The following is a 23,414-nucleotide window of genomic DNA, read 5'->3' as shown; positions in this document are numbered from 1 at the left end:
CTTCCAAGCCAGGCTTGTCAAAGAAGCACAATCAATGCCTTTATAAATTCTGTGAACACTCACCTGCTTGGATGGTGGCATTTGAAAGCATCACTGTGGTCTTGCCAAAAGAGTACGGAACTGAAACTTGAAAATTTGTGTTTCTACTTGTCTGCCAGGTGACATTCAGTTAGTTATTTTTTCAGTGGTCTATTTCTTGATTTTCTTATCAGTCAAGTCAGGATAATGATCCTAACATCCTTTGTAAAGTGCTTTGAAAAATATTATTAAAAGGAAGTGTATACATAATTGGTGCTGTTGTTGTAACAGTAGGAATGCACAGTAGCTCTTCCAAAATGAGAAATATAATCAATCTCCTATTATCATCACATCAGATCATATTCATTCCAAAGATAGCACACTACTATCTTTTCTTCTATCTGCACTCCCTTGTAAGTATTTTTTTTCCCTATTAGAACTTCTAATTTTGGAAACAGGATTTTCACTTTGAACAGCGTATCAAAGAGAAATATCTTTTGCATATGCTTTAGAAGTGATTATGAACCCCACATTTACACTGGGAGACAGTATCCTATTAGGCATAGCCAAGTAGTGGCTAACAGTCAATATTTTGTCATCCTTACCTTGGAAATAAATTTTAAAAAAAGTAAATTCTAGATAAGGTCTTACATTTTTTAGTGTTAGTTTGCAGGTATGTTTGCGATCTTCTCCACTGACAGCACTGCTTTCATTTTTCATACACTGTAAGCTGTTCAGCTGTAAGCAAGCTCTGACCCAACAGTATGAAGCTTCATTTTTGTAGGACTAGTAGTCAGTAGATTTTCAGTTATTGTTTGCACATATGATATTGCATTTGGAAGTCAGGGAAAGGTAACGAAGTTACATTTTCATGATGCTTCATCAGAGGGGCCTTCTTGACGAAACAGTGTATTCCACTGTGACTGATCAATGACTGTTCTGTCAACTAGCAGTCTCATTTTTCTCTTTGTGTTTCTTCATCTTTTAATTCAAATGCCAGCCTGGCAACTTATGCTGTTGACAATAAAAAATCAATCAGTTACTTGGAAATAATTTTACAGAAATGGGGAAAAGTAGCATTAAATGCAATACATATGATAAGGAACTGGTATTAGTATGGGTTAGCTACTGGCATCAGTGTTAACATCTCTGCATTTTGTGTGGCACTGACAAGTAATCAAAATGATTTCTTCAGATTTCTTCCATGTTATCTAGATCTTTGTTAAGATGCTGTTCTGCCGCTGATGGCCAAGTTGCTTACTGAAAATGTGCTGCTGACATAAATTATTCAAGTGCCAGCTTTTACCTGTCTAATACAATTCACAGAACGTCCACACAATGTTTCCTGCAGGCAGATGATAGTCAAGAAACTTCTGAAGTGAGATCAAGGCATACAGTAGCAGCTGAAAGAAAGATTTATGGAATTGATGAGAGTGGAAAGGTACTCGATGAACTCAGATGGACAGTTGTAGTTATTTTCAGTGTTTAAAACATCACTGCAGTGGCAGACGCATGGAAACTTGCTAAGAAAGGAGGATGCTGGCAAATCATGGAAGAATTGCTGCCTATAGCAATTCTTGTAAAAATTATCACTTTGTAAGCTGAAGATGCACTGATGTTACCCGAAGTCGCACTGATGTTACCCGAAGTCTACCTGGTGCTACATGGACTTCTCAGAAAGTCATTAAAGATGATAATTTCCCAACAGCATGCAAATTAAATTTAACAAGTCTACAGAACTATTGAGTAATTTGGTGTGAATCCAGCAATTCTGCTTTCTCACCAATTTATTGTTCCTTCAGCACTGGACCTGTGCCACAAACACACAGCTTTACTTCTCAGCATGTCCGGAGCCCAGTTAAAGAGACAGGTTCAGCAACAGGCCAGATAGAAATGAATGATCTGAAAAGGAGGAGCCACCAGCAAATAAAAGGAAAAGGCACAATCTTATTTTCTTGGTCCCAGCTGCTTTTCAATAGTAGTGGATGTTGGAGGTTTTGTATGTCTTCCTCAAGGAACAAACATTTTAATCAACCTAATGATTTTCTGAGTTGGTGAACTGTAAATGCAGCTTGCTTCTACACAGATAGCTAAATTAGTTGGAAACAGCCCTAATTGTCCCAGAAACAAGCGTTGTGTTATGTGACCTGGATTTTTTTCAGATACAAATCATGTGATAAATCACAAATGAATCATTTGTTGGAAGCAGCTTCAGTTTTAGTTAGACACAAGAGCCTAGAGGCGTTTTTATAAGGTGTGTAGGGTTTCAAGCATTAGTACTTTATTGACTGCTTATCGTTTCTCCGATTCTTACAAAAGGACGTACTAGTAAAACCAGCTTCTTGATTACATCATAGCTTCAACCAAATACATTCAGTAAACTGCTTAGTGCTGCTGCTATGTGTGATGTTTTTCTTTAATTCTGGGCATAAATCTTATGTCCCTTTATCTGTTTCTTCAGGAATTAAAGAATTGTTTTTACTCATGTTTCTTCTGTAGCAGTTATCCAGGATTTTGAAGTAAATGCTTATTGCTCTGGTACTTTGCCCACAATTCCCAGTATACGTTTGCAGATCTGCTCTAAAGGATTAACTCTAGCAAGATTGTCAACTTTTATCCTTAGCCTAATACTGGAGAAATAGAATCACAAGAAAAAGATAAAAGCTTTGGATTCTGCGTGAGAGAAGAATAAGATTTTTGTTTCACAAACATATGCTTTTGTTTCAGTAGCAGAAGGAAACATCCTGGATCGTATTGCTATGTCAGAAATGACTGTGAGCTCTCCATAGCTGCTGTCCTAGTCCAGTGTGTAACTCTTTGCTTCCCAAAGTGGCCAAATAACATTGTATTTCTAGGCATGCTGTGACTTAGCAAATCATTGCTTTCCTCAAGTGTTCAAAGCAGTATTTTGCATGTATCCACAAGATGGTGAACTGTTACCTGAACACTTCATGCATTGTGAGCCAGAACAAGTCAGAAGGATTTATTCATTATAGAAAGAGCTAAATATATTTAATATGCTTAAATATCACAGCCAAAAAGGACATTCATGATGTAGCAGGTTTTTCAGTGTTCCTTTATGTGGGTCGTTCAACACAAATAAATAATTTTCGTTTATAAAAACCTTTTGCAGGTCACCTTTTAGATTGGTATGTTTTAAAACACTTTGGGTACATGCGAAAATTCTATTCTCTTTAATTAACCATCTGTTCAGCTTCCTGCTCTTCATGATGTAGCTGCTGAAGAAAAAAAATTCACAAGTTAGCTGAATTTTTATAGTTAAAATGTTAAAATGTCAGAATATCTTGGTCTTTATTATGGAAACACTGAAAGAGGTAGCTTAAAGTTAATGCAGGTAACATCTATGCAGGTATGATATCTCTTAAGCTATAGCTTTTACACTACCACATTAGAAATCTTTATAGATGCAGCTTCAAAAGAAACTTGAAAAATCTACAAAATGTTACAAAATTATTGTGACCTTGTTCCTTAGTTACATGACAACTTAATAGACATTCTTTCCACTGGAATCTGCGTACTTTTGTGGGGAAACTGTGACGCAATTAAATAACAGGTAGTATTATTAGTATCAAAAAAATTAATACAGTTTTAGTGCAGGGAACATAGAGATTTCTAAGAGGAATTTGAGCCAACATCCATCTGGTCCATTTTCGCTGAGTGTGGCCAGTAGCAGATGTTTCAGGAGGAAGGTGTAAGATTTGTAGTAGGATAGCCTGTCTGTCTGCAGATTTTCATCTTGCTCTGATTGTAGGGACGAGTCTAAGTTCTGAAACAGAAGATTTAAAAGTCTTCCCCCAAAATCATTGTATGTCATCATTTCTAAATGTTCTTGAAATCCATACAAGTGTTTGTTACATGAGCAACCATTCTGGCTTTTTCTGGCAATGTGTTTCATTACATGTCTTTTAAACCAATATTTTGTTTTATTAAATATGAATTTATTAAGTGTGAATTTCTCAAATTTTCAAGTCATTAAGTTCTTGTTTTTCAGTTACAGAACATAAAACATCTTTCCGTTTGTTATTTTTTTTTCATATTCCCCCATTTATCTGATTTCAAAATATCTTATTCTTTTTATCATTTTTTTCTAACCACTTAACAGCTTTTATGCTCTTTTGGGAATTTATTTAAACTTACCATTATATACAAAGCTGTTAAGCATGTACTCTCCTATCTGCAATTTTGAAGTCTCCCATTATGCATTTAGAGGTTTCAAATTCAAAATGAAAAAATGTGATGTTACTAGTTGGATGATTATTTTATTCATCGAAAAAGGAGATAACATAGGATGACAGACAAGGATATTAATATTTGGGATATAAAATCTGATACTGTTCCATCAGCAAATGGCATTAATTTCAATGATCAGGGACATAGTGCTTTTTTAAATAAGAAAACCATGTGTGAATAGAAAATGAATGATTTTTTAAAGTATTTCTACATGTTTATTGTGCTACCAAGTGATCATTAATACCCTTTTTAAAGTGGTGTACCTTCAGTAACTTTTTTTTATGTTTATACATTTTTTATTGTACCTATATAAAACCTTAACTATTAATGTTGTCTTATGTTCTTAAGTAATGCATTATAGGATTTTTTTTAAGTTTGACTAGAATTTTTACTCAAACAAATAAGCTATGATGGATTTCAAATAACTTACCTTTTTTGCTTCTTCTCCAAAGAGAATCCTTTGGCTTTAGGAAATCTCTTGTTCAGTTATGATTTAATTCTCAGCATGTCTTCAAATTAGAAATGAAATGTGTAATTTTTCATGGAAATTTTACATGTGAGTACTCTAGCTCAGAATCAGACAACCTGATGGTGCCACAGCATTTTTTTTCTGACAATGTAGAGCTAACCAACAGGAAGCATCTTAAACTATTTTAGTCTGGGCTCTGAGCCTGGCTCTTAGTCAGAATAAGGTGCCCTTAATTCCTTATAGAATCTTAGAATCAATTAGGTTGGAAAAGACCCTTAAGATCATCAAGTCCAACTGTACTATGCATGACAATCGGACCCTCTTATTTAAAGCTTTCCCAGTTACCCGATTTTAAACCTTATTTTAATTTATTTTCTGTTCAAACTCTTAAACCAGCCAGCTCGATGTAATATGTGATTTCCTCTCAGATATTCTTTAAGCAATATACTTAGCACGTTACATGTATGGCTTAGCCTGTCTCATTCCCTTCCTTTGTGCTGCCTGTGCTTAGTTAGACGTCCCATGGGGGTGTCAGGGGCTGTGGTGAGGGAAGTGAATAGAGACAGCACTTGAGATTGAGGTGAGTTTTGTGGGGTCTGGAACGGGCATGTGGTGGGTCCAGATTGCCTGCCACCAAACAATAGAGTAAATTAACTGACAGTTAGTCTGTAGGAATTCATTGGTGGTTTATATTTTGTATCAGCTTCATGCAGACCAGTTTGGAAAACTAGACCATGTTATGCTTTGGATGTGTTGTTAACAGTAGTAAAAATTTCTCTGGTGATACAAAAATGTATCACAAAAATGTACAGAGGGCTATTCTCTGTCTAACTTCAGGTATCCAATGTAGGTAGCTGTTTTAGGAGGTGGTACCCCTGCAAAGTCAGTGCATAGAGTTGGGGTTTTCCAGATGTCAATTCAGAACATCTAAGTCAGAGCCTACCTTAGTCCCTTGACTATAGAAGGAGCATGAATTTAATTAGTTTGAGCATCTCTTGGCACATTGTAATGGCCTGAAACACTGTACATGGCTGTTAAAAAACAGCTTCGAGAAAGACTACTATGACGATCTTGTCTTTTATTTCCCTATCCCACACTGGGCTCTTCTATGGGATATTCCTACAATAGAGTCTGCAGCGTGTCACGCCACAGCGCTCTCGTTTGCAGTTTAGACAAAATGTTGTTTCCTTTAATGGTAAAGAAATACAGTTGCTCACCAATAAGGTAATAGCTGTTTTGTTGAAGTCAGTTCAATAGTGTACTTATTTCTAGGCAACGCATTTGAAGTAGTCATGGAAAAACTTGCAATTCTGTACGTTAGAACAGAGAGGTCCAGATCTGGAATATATTGCTTTACAGTAACAAACAAAATTGTCATTTGTTCTTATATTAGACAAACTGGCCTGGTACTAGGAAAAAATATACTATAAGGAGGCAATATGGCCTCATAAGTAGAATACTATGAAAAAAGTCTCTTGATGATAGTTTAATTTGTTTTGGCAATAATTTAAGTCAATAATATGATTATGATATAGTACTGATAACTGGGTGGATCCATTGAAGGCTGGAGAAGTTTAGTCTCTGTGTTGTTTCATAGCAAACTGGAAGAATGATGAATGTAGTGTTGAAGAGAATAAAAAAGATTTTCTCTTTAAAGTTCTACAGTGCAGCATAATAGTTTAAGAAGAATATTGTGTGCTGGGCACACTAAACCGATGTCAAAAGCCATGTTCAGACTGGCAATCACAGAAATACTTCTGCATTTGAAGGTGCAGGTTGTAGCAGTATCTCCATTCCACACCAGTCATACTCAGATGCAGGTCATGTTTCTCAGTAAAAGAAATCATGTGTGTACTCATCAAAAATGATGCCTAATCTGCAGGCAATCAAGAAAATAGTTAATAAAATACTAGCTTGTAACTCAAAGGCATTCTTATCATCTGTAGAACAACAAAAATACTAGTCTCTGCCTGGTTTGCAGTTTCTAATCTAGTTTACCATACTTTTTAGCAAGAGATAATGAGAGAAGCTTGCTATTTCAATATTCCTTCAAAGTGAAGATGATTCAATTAAGCTATTAAGCAAAAGTATACCACATTTTCAAACTTCTTTCACTCAAGGTGTGCAACGGGTGGGCGGGTGCATGCACTGGAATGATGAAAGCTATGAATTTTGAATGTATAAATTGCTTTAGTTTTTTCTTTCATCTGTATTGATGTCAAATTGAATGCTTCCTTCTGTGGAACAGCATATTGCATGCAAGTATTATTACTTTAACAACCCTGAAAAAATACAGGTGGCCTTGTACTGTAAACCTGCAAGAGTAGAACCCATTAAGTTGATATGAGATGGATAAGAAATAGAGATAAGAGATCATAAAAAAAAAAATCTAACTTGTTTGGTGAATATTAAGGAAAAAATAGTATATACTATTCCACTTCTCGGCATCAAGCTAGGAAATCATGTTTAGCATTAATTAAAACTTATGTAATATCGTTCATTCGAAAATAGAAGAGTATTAGAAATATTTATTTCTTAGATCTCGCATCTCTGAGATAAATATTATCCCCATTTTCTAATTGAATGTCCGGCGCTTAGCAGAAAGTAGCAGAGCTAGACAGAGAACCAGCAATGCTGACTTCTCGTTCTGTATTTTAGCAGACAGAATATTGTCCTGAACTTCAAATTAATCACTAGATGTTTAAGATGGGGTAGATGTAATTCTGCAACTCTGTGCAGTTCCTCAGTTAACTGGCAATATAACTGAGCTGATAGGCTGTGCTATTCAGGATGATAAGCATTGCGAAACGGGGTCCTTTAGCCCAGCTGGAGAACTAAGGTAAAATAGCTGTGCTGCTTTCAGTAGATGAACTGGAGCATGTAGAGTTGTGTCAAGTCTATTGTGCTGTCCAGACAGAAATTTTGAGTTCAGTTCACATTGCTTCCACAGGTTTTCTGACTCACATAAGGTAGCACTGATCTCTGGTCCAACCCTGCTCCTCCTGAACTCAATTTTCCTTTTAGCGTGGAGATGAGGTGCTCAGTTGATCCAATGCTGAGTGGTTTTGAAAATCCAATTCTTTTTCCTCCACTCCTAAATCCTGATAAATTTATGATAAAATTTTTAATGTATATTGTAAGTTCTTCTAAGAAAGGACTTTTCCTTACCAAATATTAAGAATATATGGTGCTCTAATCCTGACTGAAGGCATGAGACACTACTCTGGTACAAATAATAACCAGTCTATCACAGTTGTATTGCACTGGTTTAATCAATGCAATTATTTTCACTTATTCTATTGATTCACAGTATATTCATATTTAATGTTCACAGTTCTTTCTGATTTATATCTTTTTACGTGTCATTTCAATGATTATGAGGAATCTCTTGCTTTAGTTAATTTACTTGCATTGGAAATTACAACTTTTCGTGTAACTGTATTCTCTTGCTACAGACGATCCTGGTCTTTTCATCTATTTCTTTTTGTATCCTGTGTCCCAATTTCCTATTAGAAATATGTTAATCTGTTTCACTCTGCTTCTGACTGTGTTGTAAGTGACTAATAATTTAAGATCTATTATTAGAGCTTACCACACTGTTAGTCAATGTCACATTGTAATTTAAGGCAGTGTGAAACTATCTTAGGATATTTTCCTGAAAGCTGTGAAAAGTTATAAGTAGTAACCGTATTGATGTTTCAGCCATTTGTAAAGAATTATTTACTTGAATAACTGCTAGGTATTAAGAAAAGTCTACAAGGGGCATTTAATTTAAATGTTATATACAAATTGCAAAGCAATTTGGAAATAGGTGGTACAGTTTCATGACTTAGACTCCCAGCTACAATAATTAAGTAATAAAATAAACATAGTAGGAATAGAGTCTAATCAGATATGCAGTATTTTTCCTTCCTGAGTGAGAACTACACTCAGGGATTATATGTGCTAGATTATATCTATTCTGCCGTGGACTTGATTCAATCAAATACATTTATTATTTCCATTGTGGAAGTATTTTTGCACCCAAACCAACAATTTAGGGTGCTATTCCTGTAAGCACTGAACAATTAAGTCCATATGCACAATGCAAGAGACCTATTGATATAGAACTAATACAGACAAAGAGAAAAACAAAACAGCAGTATAAATTCATTACAAAACAGCTCTAACTGAAGAGCTCAGGTGCATGTAGTTGCATGGCTTTCAAGATGTTACTGCTTTTCAGCTGTACACTCTGTCCTTATGAAGGCAACTGTCCTGATAGCAGAGGCAAAGATCAGGTTGTGTATCTGTGCCTACATTTTCATTCTTCAACCCTCTTGTTTGTCAGCATGAGGACACCTACTTTGCACTTAAGTGAAAAGATTATTTCCTGGAAAGGACTCAAGTCGCTGGCCAACTAGGAGTTAATATTGGTATACCCGTGAGCCAAGTACTCTTACTATTGACCTAATTTGCATTAGTAAAATCGCCCATTTGCAACCACATTTATTCCAGCTCAACTTGAAAAAAACAAGCTATATTAACAAAACATAGCCTGTTTCTATAATTTCTTGCAATTTTCTGCAAATTACATTGGTTTTAAGTAATACCTTGTCACATCATCAAATCCCTGAATGACATTTATAAGCTAGCAAGCACAGTTTGGGTTTACGACCATGGCCTTTATGTTTTCAGAATATATGGAGTGGCAATCCTTTTAACTCCATTAATTATTTTTTCATTTTCTTAGGATATTTATTTTCACTTTAACATATCCATTGTGCATGTGACAATTAGTTGATGATATGAATGGAAAGCACTGTTAGAAATTTCTTGCATACATTATCTAAAGTTTCTGAAATTTTTCAGGTTAATTGCCCAGATTCATGATGAGTTGTTGTTTGAAGTAGAAGATTCTCAAATCCAGGAATTTTCAGGTAAATACAATCTCTCTTGCTCTTTCTCCCCCACCCCCTTTTTTCTCCCTATAACCTGTGATTTCGCAGAGGATAAAGAATTAACAAGAAGCAGCACATTGATTCTCATGATTAAGAAAATCTATACTGAGCAGATTTTTCTGAATGTTTTCCACCACTGGCTCTTATGTAGATAAAATGTGATATACTCCTGATCTGGAGTTCATCAACATGCTTATTTGTATTTAGTTTTCTTATCAAGATTCCCTCATCCAATGTGTGAATCCTGTAAAGCTAAATAATACTTTCTCCAAGGTTTCAAAGGGTTTTAGAAGGAAATAAACCAGCTTAAAAAGAATGGCTTGGAAAGTAACTTCCTAAATACTTATGATTGGGGCCTGTTACATAAAGAAGTATGAAATTTGTAATGTAAGAATATAATGTACTGTAATTTCTAAGTTAGTTTACTGCTTTTTTTATATTAAGAGAACTTTATGATGGAACTTTAAAGGGTAAGGGTTAGTAAAAGTTCCTGCCTACATTTTTATCCTCTCATCTGGCTTACTTCCAGACATTACTTCCTAAGCCAGAGTTTGTCTCAGCATCTGGTACAAATTTAGCTAGCAAACGAGGGCACATAGGAGGCTGTTGGGTCTCTTCTCCAGTAGGTAGTGGATTTATTCCTGTAGGCACCAAACGTTTATTCACAAACTTTGGTCTAGTTTAAAGCTCAACAATACCTTTGGCTAAAACAGTTAGCATAATGTCACAAATATTTTAAATGAACCAATACAAGAAATATCTTCTATTATAACCTAAGCATCTAAGAAAAAATTAATTTCACCTTCCTCTGTTGTGTTCATTTAAACAGTACAATTTGCCGTATTAGTCTCATTTCATCACTGATCCCTCTTGTGAGTATTAGTTCATAATGAGAACATTAAACCTCCATCTAATCAAAACAAAGAGCCTGGGAAATATTTAAGTTCAATATATTAGGGGCATTGTAATGAATTAGGTTAATATATTAACATTTGACCTCTAAATACAGGAGTTCAAGTCTGGTTTAAATTAAAAAAACACCATACAATTTATCAGAGATTGCAGTATCTACTCAGAAAACACCAATGTCTAAAAGTGCCATAGTTTCAGAGTTAGAAAGTGTAGTATATTGAATGAGATCTGTAAGACAGCGTAGAATGATTTTTATTACCTTATTTTGCATCAATTTGCATTAAGTATAGAGCTAATATTATACCCAAAAGATAAAAATGCTTCATGGTTGCTTATACATATAGAAAATCACAGATTCTGCCCTCATCAGGTCCAATTCTGATCTCCATTACTCGTATGAATTTGTGGTAAATTCAGCAAAATCAATACTTTTCCAGTATAACAGAAAAAACCTCTAGCCATTGTATGAATAATAGTAATAAATTATCCCACTATAGAAACATGATGACTAGAGGCTTTTTTCTGAACACACAAAAAGAGTATATTTCAAATACTCAACATGTGTCTGCTCTACACACCACAGTGTAACTAGGTTGCATATCTCCGCGTGTAACTGCAGTGTGCAGAACAAACATACCTGTAAATTCCTTGTTCTGCTTCAAAGCTATCACCATGTAATTGAAGTTATTAAGATGACCTTTAGGAAATGGACCTGGGCAGTCTAGAGGTCTGAGATACCTTGGAAAATGTCACTGCACTTAACATAGGCTGCCAAGCTCGAGTATTCAAGATGGAAGTTTGTTTCATTCTGCTGATTGAAGATTGATTTTTAGGTTTGTCTCTACTGTGCCCTAAGAGGCAAAGAAAAAAAGAAAATTCTATATTACAGTAACTTTCAGATATACTCACTTACCTCAGAACAGAAGAGTGAAAAAATGTCTTTTCCTTAGCACTAAAGACCAACCTAAGACATTAATTTCCTTCTTCATTTCTTCATTCATTCATTTCCTTCCCCTTTATTCATCACTGGTGAGGCCACACCTGGAGTACTGCATCCAGTTCTGGGCTCCCCAGTACAAGAGAGACATGGACAGACTGCAGAAAGTCCAGTGAAGGGCCACAAAGATGATGAAGGGACTGGAGCATTTCTCCTATGAAGAAAGGCTGAGAGAGCTGCGACTGTTCAGCCTGGAGAAGAGAAGGCTCAGGGGGATCTTATTAATGTATATACATATCTGAAGGGAGGGGGCACAGAAGATGGAGCCAGGATGTTTCCAGTGGTGCCCAGTGACAGGACCAGAGGCAATGGGCTCAAACTGAAACACAGGAGGTTCCCTCTGAGCATCAGGAAACACTTTTTTACTGTGAGTGTGACCAAGCACTGGCACAGGTTGCCCAGAGAGGCTGTGGAGTCTCCATCCTTGGATATATTCAAAATCTGTCTGGACATGGTCCTGGGCAACTCGTTCTAGATGGCCCTGTTGAGCAGCAGGGTTGGACCAGATGACCTCCATGGTCCCTTCCAGCCTCAGCCATTCTGTGATTCTATGTTTTGCGGATAGTTCGGCTACTGGTAGAAGAACTAATCCAAGTTGTCTTAAAAGTGACTGAAGCTGGCTCTTCCTTCAGTGTCATTAATGAGGATCTTGCTTGATCTGAATAGACAGAGAAAGGGTGCATCTGCACTACCATGTAACTTCCAGTCAGAAGTATGATGATGAAGCAGATCTCCCTATTGTCCCCAGTCCATGGTGTGAACAGTTTTGGTTCACATCACAGAGCAGTCTGAGAGCGGTTGACCTAGATTCCTTTCAGATGAAACTAAATAGGAAGACTCTTTTCTCCTAATCTTTTCCAATTATTTCAGGAGCTGCTAACTGAGATAACAAATTAGGTATGTGAGTTTTAAACCAAAGAAGGAGTGTCAGTAGGATGTGTGCTCCTAATTCACTTTAGTGCTTTGAAAGTCCAAATACGGTTTTCATCCCATTACCCAAAGTTCTTTCTCCCTTTTTTTTTTAAGTCCTTACTTTTCTTACTTTTATTTGCCGATATTCTTTAGCTGTCAGCTTTGTCTTTACATTTCTAATGAGCTTTTGTCCATTCAGAAACTTTAAATTACAGAATCTGCTGACTTGCAGTTTCCAGCCTGCAGCTTAATGATCCAGAGAGAAATCTCAGTTGTACAGTCACAAAGCTCTGTAAAGGGAAAGACGTGGACTTAAAGCTAAAAAGTAGTGTTTGATGGCTTTAATGGACTACAGTTCAGTGCTGTGTTAGTCTACTGCATTTAGTGTGATCCAAGAAGCACTGGCCTACTATTCAGCATGTTTGCATTCTGATTCCAGTCATGCTTCTGATCTACTTTTTCAGGAAAGCAACAACAAATATATGTTTCTCAATTTTCTTATTCGCAGAATGGATATGAAATCTTAAAATACTTTTAAGAATTATAAATGAAGAACATAAAGGTAAATAGTGTTATTTCAGTTAGATTGTAGTGCAGAACATAAGCCTTCTCAGCAGCATTTCCCTTATGGAAGTGTCTCTTTGTATTGTTTTACAACATTAAAATGCCTATTTGCTTCTAAGACTCTCCTGAGTGGAGGCTGAGAATTGCCACAAGGCAATCATAATGCTGGTGCTTTCTCTATTCATGCTTAGGACTTTATAGGCCACAATAAGAATTTTCAGTACTTTTCAGTATACAGAAATCCGGTTTATAGTGCACCTAATAATCTATGCCCAACAGATGATTTTGAATCTTTTGAATTTGATAAACAAGGGGCAAGCAATAAGGTGTTCTTTTTTTGTAATATCTACTTTTGCATGAAATACTGCATGTAACTTAAGTTAGGTGTTGTCTGTATTTCGGAAGAATACCTTCTTCAAACAGAATCCATCACCCACAGTTTTATAGTATGCATACGGTTCACTCTGAATGGACAAGGCAAAAACATCTTTATTTATAACAAGGCTTTGAGTGTCCAAGCTTTGACATACTTTGAAATACAATAAAGCATGTACTGCTCTGAATTGTGTAATTTTCAGCAAAGATATGGCATATTATTTGCCACAATTCTCTGTTTAGGGCAAGAACAAGACAGCAAAAGAGCTTTTTAAAAATCCTCATTTTCTATTAGAGGGTGCCTGGAAAGATCAAATCAAAACATTTGGCAGAAATTGGTTTAGTTTTGGCAGAAGACTGTCAGCTTCACCATCAATAATCTGCCTGGTTTCTAGCCAGCTTGCCTGGCTGGCTTCCTCACATCCTGAGCTCTCCAGCAGCCCAGGAAGCAGAAAGGCAGATGATATTTTGGGAATGCCAAAAACTGGGCTCTTGGATCTGAGAGGACTCAGCATCTCTGAGTTCTGAGGTCTGTGTAATCAGGTAGACAGACTATCCCCAAATCAAACTGTGAGTCTGTCTAGGGACTCTGGAAGAGTATTCAGGAATTGCAGAACTCAATTTTTCATTTTGTGGAGACTATTTCTGAGACTGCCTCTCCAAGCTCTGTTTGAAATGCCTCTTTGCCCTTGGATTATTCTGAGTACATTACGGCTAAAAGGGGGAATACACTTCGGGGTGAAGAAATGCAGAATAAGTTTTTTTTACAGTACAGGGATACCCATAGTTACCACTATAAGATCTGGCTTCTGATGTGTATTCCATATATACCTGATGGATTTGAAAGGTGAACTTTGCCAATGGTGATTACTGTGGATTGTTCCTTGTCACTATGCTTGCTTAATTGCATCCGTTAGTGAGAAGCATAATTAAATGAAAGACACTTGGTACTTGAAATAACATATTTTTGTAGAAATATCTGTATTCCAGTAGTTTGTGTACAATATCACAGTGGATTAGGGCAACTTTTAAGGGTGTTTTTTTTAGAACTCGTTTATAATCATACATTATTGATAGAATTGAAGAAGTTAATTTCTGCATCCGTTCTTATATTTGGTACATGTAAAACATACAGTTTTAAACAATTTTTCTGATATTTTACCAGGTATAAAATATTTCAGCTGAATACTTATTTTAAATGTAAGAACACCAAAGAACCAGTCTAAGAAAAAAAATCAGAATAAACTAAGCCTATTTATTTTGATATTAAGATCAATTAAGATTATTACTACCTACAGAATGGTATCTTAGATTTTTTTTAAATCTGCCAATACAAATTTTTGGCTCGTACAAATTCCATGAAATTTCATTTTATTCTGCTACAATTTCGCACTTAATGGGTACTGAGGCAGCTGCATAAAAGTGCACATGTTCAAAAGGGGACTCAAGTAACAGAAGAACAAAAGAATGAACTGGTCATCACAAGTTAGTGACATTTTCTGTCCTCTGAGCTGCCTTTTTCTAACTTGAAAAACACTGGTGCATAAACTAAAGATGCCTCCAGATAGCTTTCAATTTGCAAAAATCCGTATTCCATAGATCATATGTCTGGCCAGCTTTGACTTGTTTCTTGAGTCATAATTTCATAGGTGAGTGAGCTTGAAAAATGTCTTCAGTTCGATAGGGACAAATAAGTTTTTGTTCCACAGCAGGCGTGCGTGTCTTTTCTTTGCTCCTATTCACAACACTTTCAATAAGCATATTTATTCTGGCCAGTATCAAGAAAATCTAATATATGTTAAAACACATGTTAAAATTTCAGTTCCTCTATGATCTCTTCACTTTGCTGTCCCCGATTTTTTTTTATACATAATATTTTAACATGACATACTTAGCACTTACAAAGCATTCCAGGATGAGTATAATCAACAGATCTCGTAATTGCTGACTATGTGTTTTGAGAGGTAAGTTGCAAAGGTTGGGAGAACAGCATTTTACAGGTGCCATTGCAGTATATGGCTGGCTGCAAAGGAACATTTTTAAATTAATAATTTATGTGCCCTAGATATACTAAATTCTTGACTGAATAGAAATAATCGTTATCCCAAAAGCCTCCAATCTAAATCTTAGAAAAGAAACAAAAAATTAAGAGTGGTAGAGACAGATCCATTTAAACATTGTGGTCACTTTTGTTAGTGACCACACTCTATAACGTATATGAGATAAAGAAAACACAGTTGTGTATGTCTGGATTGTTTATTTTGAGCCTTGAGAACGAGGAGTGTTTTCAAGGAGATTAGAGAGAGTAGCGGGAGAATCAGATATTATATGCATAGGATTAAAGGGGACCTCTCCTGCGATTATATACCACCATGCCATATGGTCTCTTTTATAAATGATCATCTCCATATGAAAAATTACTCCCACTGGGAGACTGTTGCAGAATTTCATCTCTTCAAAATCTAGAACTTTAAATTTCCAGCCTAAATGTATTCAGCCAGTTTGCCTATTTATTTTTGTGCAAAGACTGTAATTTAGTTTAAATGCTTCCTTCTTCACTGTTTACTGTTTTAGCAGACTACTGAACAGGAATGGTAATCCAGCTGCTTTTTCTTGATATTTCTGTTATCACTATATATTTATTATTTCATTCAAAATCTGTTGTAAAGTAGAGGTAGGCAAATCTTTTGGATACTTGCAAAGGTATGATTTCAAAAGGCTGAAATGCAGGCAAAACAACTTCAGATTGCTTGAAATGAATGGTTTTACTATGCCACCCACCAAACTCTGGGAAGAGATGGAGAAGTCAGTGTGACATGAGAGAGAGAACAGGGAGCTGAACTGACACAGGAAAAAACAATGAAGAAAAGGGAGCAAACCCATGGAGAGGTTTTTAATGGGTTGTCAAAGTGAATGAGGAACCATTAGGTTTGTTCACTGATGTGGTCGCTTTAAACTGTGCTTTTTAAAATTAAGAGCAGTTAAGAATGCAGCAGAATTCTGATCGTTCCAGATGTCTTGAAGCGAAAACTGTGTGAACCAACAGAGAAAGGTGTTGCAATCATCGCTGCCATTATGAATCCCCTTTTGGGGATAACAGTTACATGGGAGGGAATTGGTCAAATTCAGAGGTCTAGAGAACTAGGGGAAAACTGGTCTAATTCAGTGCATATGCAGACAGCACCCTTTATCATACCGCTCACATCTTTCAACCCATGAATTGATGCCACTGACTCGTGCTCCATTTTTTGTTGTCCGTTGGAGCTCTTTTTGCCAAAGAGACCTATTCCTCCTGTTGCCCTGATGGTCTATTGCTGTTTATTTGTCTAACAGCTCAAAAAATGTTAAGTTGCACAGAGTTGAGTGTGCTCTTCATAAGTGCTTTGGTGGAATATACAGAGCTGAGTGATTCTGCATGAGAAGTGCAGAATCCAGATGTTCTGCTCTCACAAAAGCTTTGTGCAGTCGTAGCCTGGTAAGGAGCTTACCAACGGAAAAAATGTTTACTCAGGGACTGACTGGCAATCCACTTAGCCTTCTGAAGGCATGCAGCCTGGTTGGAGTGCCCCGACTTTTGCTGCATTGCTGACCTCCTGGAGCTGGCAGCTTGTTTAAATTCAGAGTGGGCTTCTCAAGATGGAGGCAGTCCAACACTCCTCTATTAAGAGCCATGTTGACTTGGACTGGGTTTTAAATGGATAATCATTTAGGCCAGCACTTCCCCTTTCACAATCTGTGGTTGCGAAGTTTGTTTGTGCTCTCCAAAAACAATGCTGTGTCCTACACTGGACCATGAACTACCTCAAATCTAACATGAAGCAAATATATAGGTGTAGCTGTACATAGATGTGCCAACAAATGTCTCAGTTTCCTCAGCCTTGGCACTTCAGCCACTGATCTTTTGAGTTACTGCATAATTCGGACTTCATGGAAAATCTTATGACAGCTCATTATCACACAAGTCTGAATGAGCCAGCATGGTCTGAGCACTCCACTTCTGTTCGGGCAGAAGCTAGTTATCCTCATCATTATTATCAAGCCAGCCTCAGTGCCACAAATGTGACACAAAACATTACATACTACTCTTCATTTCTGGCATCATTAGAAAAGGTTTCAGCAGCAACCAGAGCAACAACCATACTCAGCTTCTTAGAGTTCTTGTTGCTCCTTTGCATCTAACCTCAGCTGCAAAAGAACCATGATGTGCATTGAGGGATAACTTCAAAGAAAGCTTCTAAGTAATCATGTGGGTTTTGGTCTAGCAGTTATCACCATGTATTGCATACCCTGATATTTCTCAATTCTGTGAGGCACATGACAACATATATTATTTAGTCAGCCGTCCTGTCAGAGCAATGGAGGTTGCTCAATAACTTTTGTTCTGGGGCTGCCTGGTATTCCTATTTCACTTTCACTAGCCAAAAGTTACTTCTTTTTTAAAAGCCGTTTATCCATTTATCCTCTCTTTGATTTTTATTAGAACAATATTGTGTTGCAGCAGCAATCTTTGTCAAGCAAAACACTAATTGGCATGACCAAGGATGAAAAATCTGATCCCAAATGATTGATTTGGAATAATTATAGATACATTTTCACAGTAATAGTAAGCATAGTGTTATGACATGATGAGTTGTTAAGTTACATCAATCATACTGAAGTTTAATTGTTTTAGACTCTTGATAGCTCCACTATCACGCAGGGAAGATTTTTTTTTTTTAAATTTGTCTCTGATCTTTTTACTTTGAAGAATAAGATATTTTAGACAGTTCAGGCTTCTAGTATTTTTTTCCTAGCTTTTTTTTTTTTAGATTGAGTTTTATGGCTGCACAAGAAAATTAAAATATATAAAATGTCACCAAACACATAGTTAAGAGTACTGAACTTAAAAGCTGAGAAATACAGCACTCAGACATGGTGTACCTCTATACAAAATATATTAGTGCTGTACTTCTGTATTTATGGGATATATAAGTTAAATAATTCTCCAAATTTCACCCTAAAATTCAATTTAAAATAAGGAATTGAACCTTCCACAAGAGATAAAATTTAACTTAAAAAAAAATTCTGAAAAAATTGTAAATGGTTAAATTTTTTTTTAAATGTAGAAATGCAGGTATTATATAACAGTATATAAAGCATGTGATTTTTTTTTTTTCTATATAACAATTCTAACATGGAAAATAAAGCTGTAGGTTTTCGAATTTACCTTACAGCACTGGTAAAAAGAACAATGGAGTCCCTGCAACAAACCACAGCCTTGGAAGTGCCACTAAAGGTAGGGACAATTCTGAATTTCCATTACCATCTCAGGCATACTTAGCTTTGTATGTTAGCGTCATATTAAGAATCTAGAGACAATTATTTTGCTTTTCACTTCAATAGTTTCATTTTCATATTTGCAGGTAATTGCTTTTTTAAATTACTATAAACACTCTAAAGGAAAATAACTGAAAGAAACTCAACCTCCATTTTGAAAAGTGTGATTGTTGTCTGCTCTTTGTCTTAGCAATGCAGTATGGTAATTTCAAAATCTATTTCGTTCATCACCATGAAATTTCTGTTGGGTGTGGTAGAGTGAGAAATGTGTGCCTTTAATAGGCTTTCTAAATGTGCCAGGCATTCATTACTGCTGAAAAATTACTGCAAAAGATCTTTCTTCAGTAATTTTCACTTAGAAAACTGGTCTTTTTAACATTTCCATGTGGATGCCTAACATATAAAGCAGACAAAATCATTGGTCACTGTTTAAAGTATAGGACATAATTTACCAGAACACCACCTGTAAAAACTGAGTAGATGATAGCTACACAGCTGTTGTATCTATCTATGTATTGGACCTAATTGTAATTATTTTGTAAAATAATTACATTTTTCTCTCTACGAGACTGGTACCCTTCACCCTAGCCTACCGCTCAGCTTTTGTTGCTTAATAAAGGACTATAGTTCCTGGGAATCCCTAAACTTATTAAGTGAGCAACAGTTGAAGGGTTTCCAGTGTCCTGAGAAATGGAGTACTTGGTGTTACCAGATGACTCATTCAGCAATATTACTGAACAAGATTCGGGGACAGAAAAAAGTTTATTCTGTTTATTTCAGAAATGGTTACAACATACAAACTTGCACTAATGGAAACGATTGAAAAAGAAAACTACTAGATAAGTTCTAGCTTATATTTCTTCCTCCAGATCTTCTATATCTATTTCAGCATCTCAGCCACTCTGTGAGGCTTTCTCTGGAGGTCTTGCAGTTACATATTTCTGGGTTCTTTTGGAGCCCATCTTTCCCACAAAAGCTGAGAGAGGATAATGAGGGCTATCCGAGATCTAAATTACTCTTTCTCTTTCCCATGCTGGAATCCTCCCCTTGCTGTTCACTTAACCCCTGTAAGAACTTGCACTCCTGTTTACCAGATTTGGTCAAGTGAGACCTTTTGGCCATACTGGGATTATACATTTCTTGCACTGACACTCCCAAGCTTTATAAAGTGCATTTCTGTAGGTTGCTTACATTGTACAGCTGTACTTGCCTAGCTTCTTTTATTACAAATTCCTTGAAAAAGAAGCAAGACTGTTTTTCAAGGTGTAGTAATCTAAATATTTTTAATGACAGTATTAGACACCAGGCACTCATGCTGCTGTAAGGTTCATTAAAATAATCAAATATGGTATTATTGATGGTATATAAAGTGAATAGCAACACTATAGTCCTTCCTTGATAGTTTTAGGAGACTCTTTTTGGTGACTTTGGCAGAGACAACATCGTTCTTACTTTGCCTGAGGAAGTTATGGCCATGAAATAACATATGAACAATTTAATAGGTTTCTAAGAAAGACAAATGTTTACATGAGAGTGTTCATAGTTACATGGGCAGAATATTATTTTAGTGTTATATATTTCAGACTAACCATTAACTGGCAGAAGGTTTTAATGTCCTATGGATAAAATGGGACACACTATCTTAGAACACAGTTTCTTTCAACTCTGTCTAAGGTGTCTACTATCACACACTGACAAATTCATCTCGATGGATTAGCAAATGAATTCAATATGTCATTCTTATGAGAACAGTAATTCTCTGTTAAACGACAACTACATTTTAATAGGTGAAAAGAAACACATTCTTGGACAATAGGTAGTTGTCTGAGGTTTTCAAAGATTAGGACTTTTTAATAGGCAGTAGAAGTATTTGGAGATACATGTTTCATTACCCTTGTTTTGGTCTCCTTTTCCTGAGCAAATTACAGTAGGAGTCATGATATACTTTTACTCCTACTGCACGTTAGACTACATGCATCATGAAGATACTTCATCTTCCTCTGAAGCATCATGAATGGATCAATGGCAGAAGCCAGATAGAAAATATAAAGTACCAACAGCTTGATCTCAGAGAATAAATTGAGAGCGATCTTTTTAAAAAATCTGTATTTTTGTTCATGTTGTTTACCCTTCTATACAGCAAGAATATGTCTTTTAGAATTAGAGATGTTGAAGATGAAAAGATTTTTGTGAAATGCTCCTGCTCTCCTTCAGCACACTTGCTTCAACTAAATATGTATTATGTGCTCTGTTAATATGAATATTATTTTTTAATATGGAGGAAAAATGCCACTAAAGTAGAGCACACATACAGTCTTAACGGGGAGAGATTTCTTTTTCTTCTTTGAGGAAAAGGATGCTTTGTCTTTGAAGTAGCTTCTTTTCCAAAATATAGTCCTTGCTAATGAGGCAGCTTTCATGTCAGAAAGTCTGCTGTGTTTTGCACGAGTAACTGCAAAAGAAACTGAAATAAAACCAAAGCAACAACAAAAATACCCCAGAATTGGAAAAGTGGATGGTAAAAAAAACTAGTATCTTTATGCATTACTGACAAAGTTGCTGATTATAAACACTCTGATTTTGTAGCTCTTTTGAAAAGCGTAATAAGATGGATTTTGCTTTAGCATATTCCTTGCAATTCAGTAACATGTATTTGCAATTTCAAAACTGAAGGTTAGTCTTAATTGTTAAGGTATTTTAATCAAAATTGTAGTGATAATTAAGTATTAATAGATGTGAAGAACATTTCATATTGGATAGGCATGTAATCTAGAGCAATATCAACATCCAAAGGGAAAAGCAAAAATAGTAATCTTGCTATATGTGATGTGTGTGTTTGTTTAAATTTTTTTTTTTTTTTCCTGACAGGTTCCCTTGAAAGTGATTCTTGCCACTGGGAAATCATGGGGGTGTATGACAGAATTGCAGGAGATGTAAAGCAGTCATCGGGGATGTTATTCAGTACCCGTACACCTCATTGGCCTATGCTGATTCCTCGCTGAATCACTAGGCAACAGCGCTGCTGGATCTTTCATAAGCACCTAATACTCTGCATGTGAATTTTTTTACTTCATTTTGTCTGTAGCCCTAGGCAACAGCAGTGAGATAAAACTGGTTTTTACCAGTTCATTGTGTTTCCTTTAGCCAAGGTAACCAGCAGGGAGCTGCTTTTGTTCAGAGCTAAATTACTACATGTAAGAAATGAAGCAAGACAATATTAACCCTTTGGGAACATGACAAATATATTTGAGTTAGATGGGTGTTTAGACTTTAATGTTAAATATTTTGTGAAGTGCTTGTGTAAAAATACTTCTAATCTGGCACTATTTGAACTTATCAGCAAATGCTTGACTGTTGTGTTCAGCTTATTTTGTATTTTGTGAGTAGAAGGCAGCTGCTTGGTTTGCATGATGTATTAAATGTCATGTTCCACAGACTTAGAAAAAGAGTTCTTTAGAAATTAAGAGTCTCCACCGTAATTTATATTTAGGATTTTGGAGCAAAACAGGTAAACAAAACTGGATGCCTAAATGCATTAAAAATAACCAGCTTGTTGCCAATTCAATTACTTTCAAACTCAATTTGTGCACTGTAGCTTTAGCATACTTTAGAGGAGGTCTTATAGTTTTGCCTAATCCATTATTTTTATTACTGATGTAATGCTAAATATTGTTTAGATAAATTTTAGGATTCAGCCTTATACTTTTTAGGATTCAGGCTTCTACTTTAATGTTTGGTTTTGTTATTGATATTTTGGTTTTCTGTAGAGTTTATTCTTTAAATGAGTTCGTGTCATAACATTACTTGTTGCCAAATTCTGCCTCCATGCTTGTGAAATATGAAACTGTCCTCAAAGTCTACTAATTATTTAGAAGTTGAAGTCAAGCACAAAACTTTTAAGAGGTGTTCAGTATCTTTCAGCATTAGACCTCAAATGATCAAAGTAGTATAATTTAAATTTTAAAAGTGTATAGTTCCAGAGATTTTGCAGCAGTTTTAATTTGTATCATTAAACAATTTTGCATTGTGCTTAAAGGCATTAGCTATTAAACATTGTTTTCTTATGTTGCATATTAATCATATATAACCTGTCAGCTGATGTGAGTCAGTAGTTTCTAAAAATTGATGCTTATAGTCATAAAATTAGCAGTGGTCATGTAAGCAAAGTCAGAACCTTCTACATATTAATTGGAGGTCAGCTCTTTGTCTGGGGGAGAGTCCAGCCTGCACGGCTGTGACACTGCGCCAGGTCGTGCGAGCAGAGCATCTGATTCCACCTTTCCGACAGAGAAGAGGTTGCACAAATTTTCTTCTGCTTTTTGCCATTTTTTCAAGCCTTCTGTGTTTGCAATGGCATTGAATAAGTGTGAAATGTTCTACTTTTTCTCATCTGTTTCACTCCTCTTGAAGACCTGCTGTTTTCAGGAGGCCTGTACTAATTAAGCCTTGCTTCTCTAAGGCTACATTGCTAACCTTACTACTACATGAAAGAATTCAACATTTTTTGTACGTTACTGAGCTGATTTCCACCTTGTGTATGTTTCTTCGGATACATACTTTTAAACTAGATAAATAGTGTATTTTTTCAAGTCCTGAACAATACTAGGCATACCCTTCAGCCTAACAAAAAACAAATACACTCTTAAGAACATAAAGAACC

At 35.9% G+C, this 23,414-nt stretch overlaps 1 protein-coding gene across 1 annotated transcript in view; it reads left to right on the top strand.

Annotated features, from left to right (window-relative positions):
- Window positions 1-21,836, top strand: part of POLN (DNA polymerase nu) — a 118,879-nt gene extending 97,043 nt beyond the window's left edge. Inside the window, exons 23-25 of the mRNA XM_050896655.1 lie at window positions 9,590-9,657; window positions 18,652-18,713; window positions 21,623-21,836. Of these exons, the coding sequence (XP_050752612.1) occupies window positions 9,590-9,657; window positions 18,652-18,713; window positions 21,623-21,691 (199 nt within the window). The 3' untranslated portion in view covers window positions 21,692-21,836. The remainder of the gene's footprint in view (window positions 1-9,589; window positions 9,658-18,651; window positions 18,714-21,622) is intronic.
- Window positions 21,837-23,414: the final 1,578 nt, after the last annotated feature.

Source organism: Gymnogyps californianus, chromosome 4 (assembly GCF_018139145.2).
Source record: "Gymnogyps californianus isolate 813 chromosome 4, ASM1813914v2, whole genome shotgun sequence".
NCBI lineage: Eukaryota > Metazoa > Chordata > Aves > Accipitriformes > Cathartidae > Gymnogyps > Gymnogyps californianus.
This window is presented reverse-complemented; position numbering and strand designations above follow the sequence as displayed.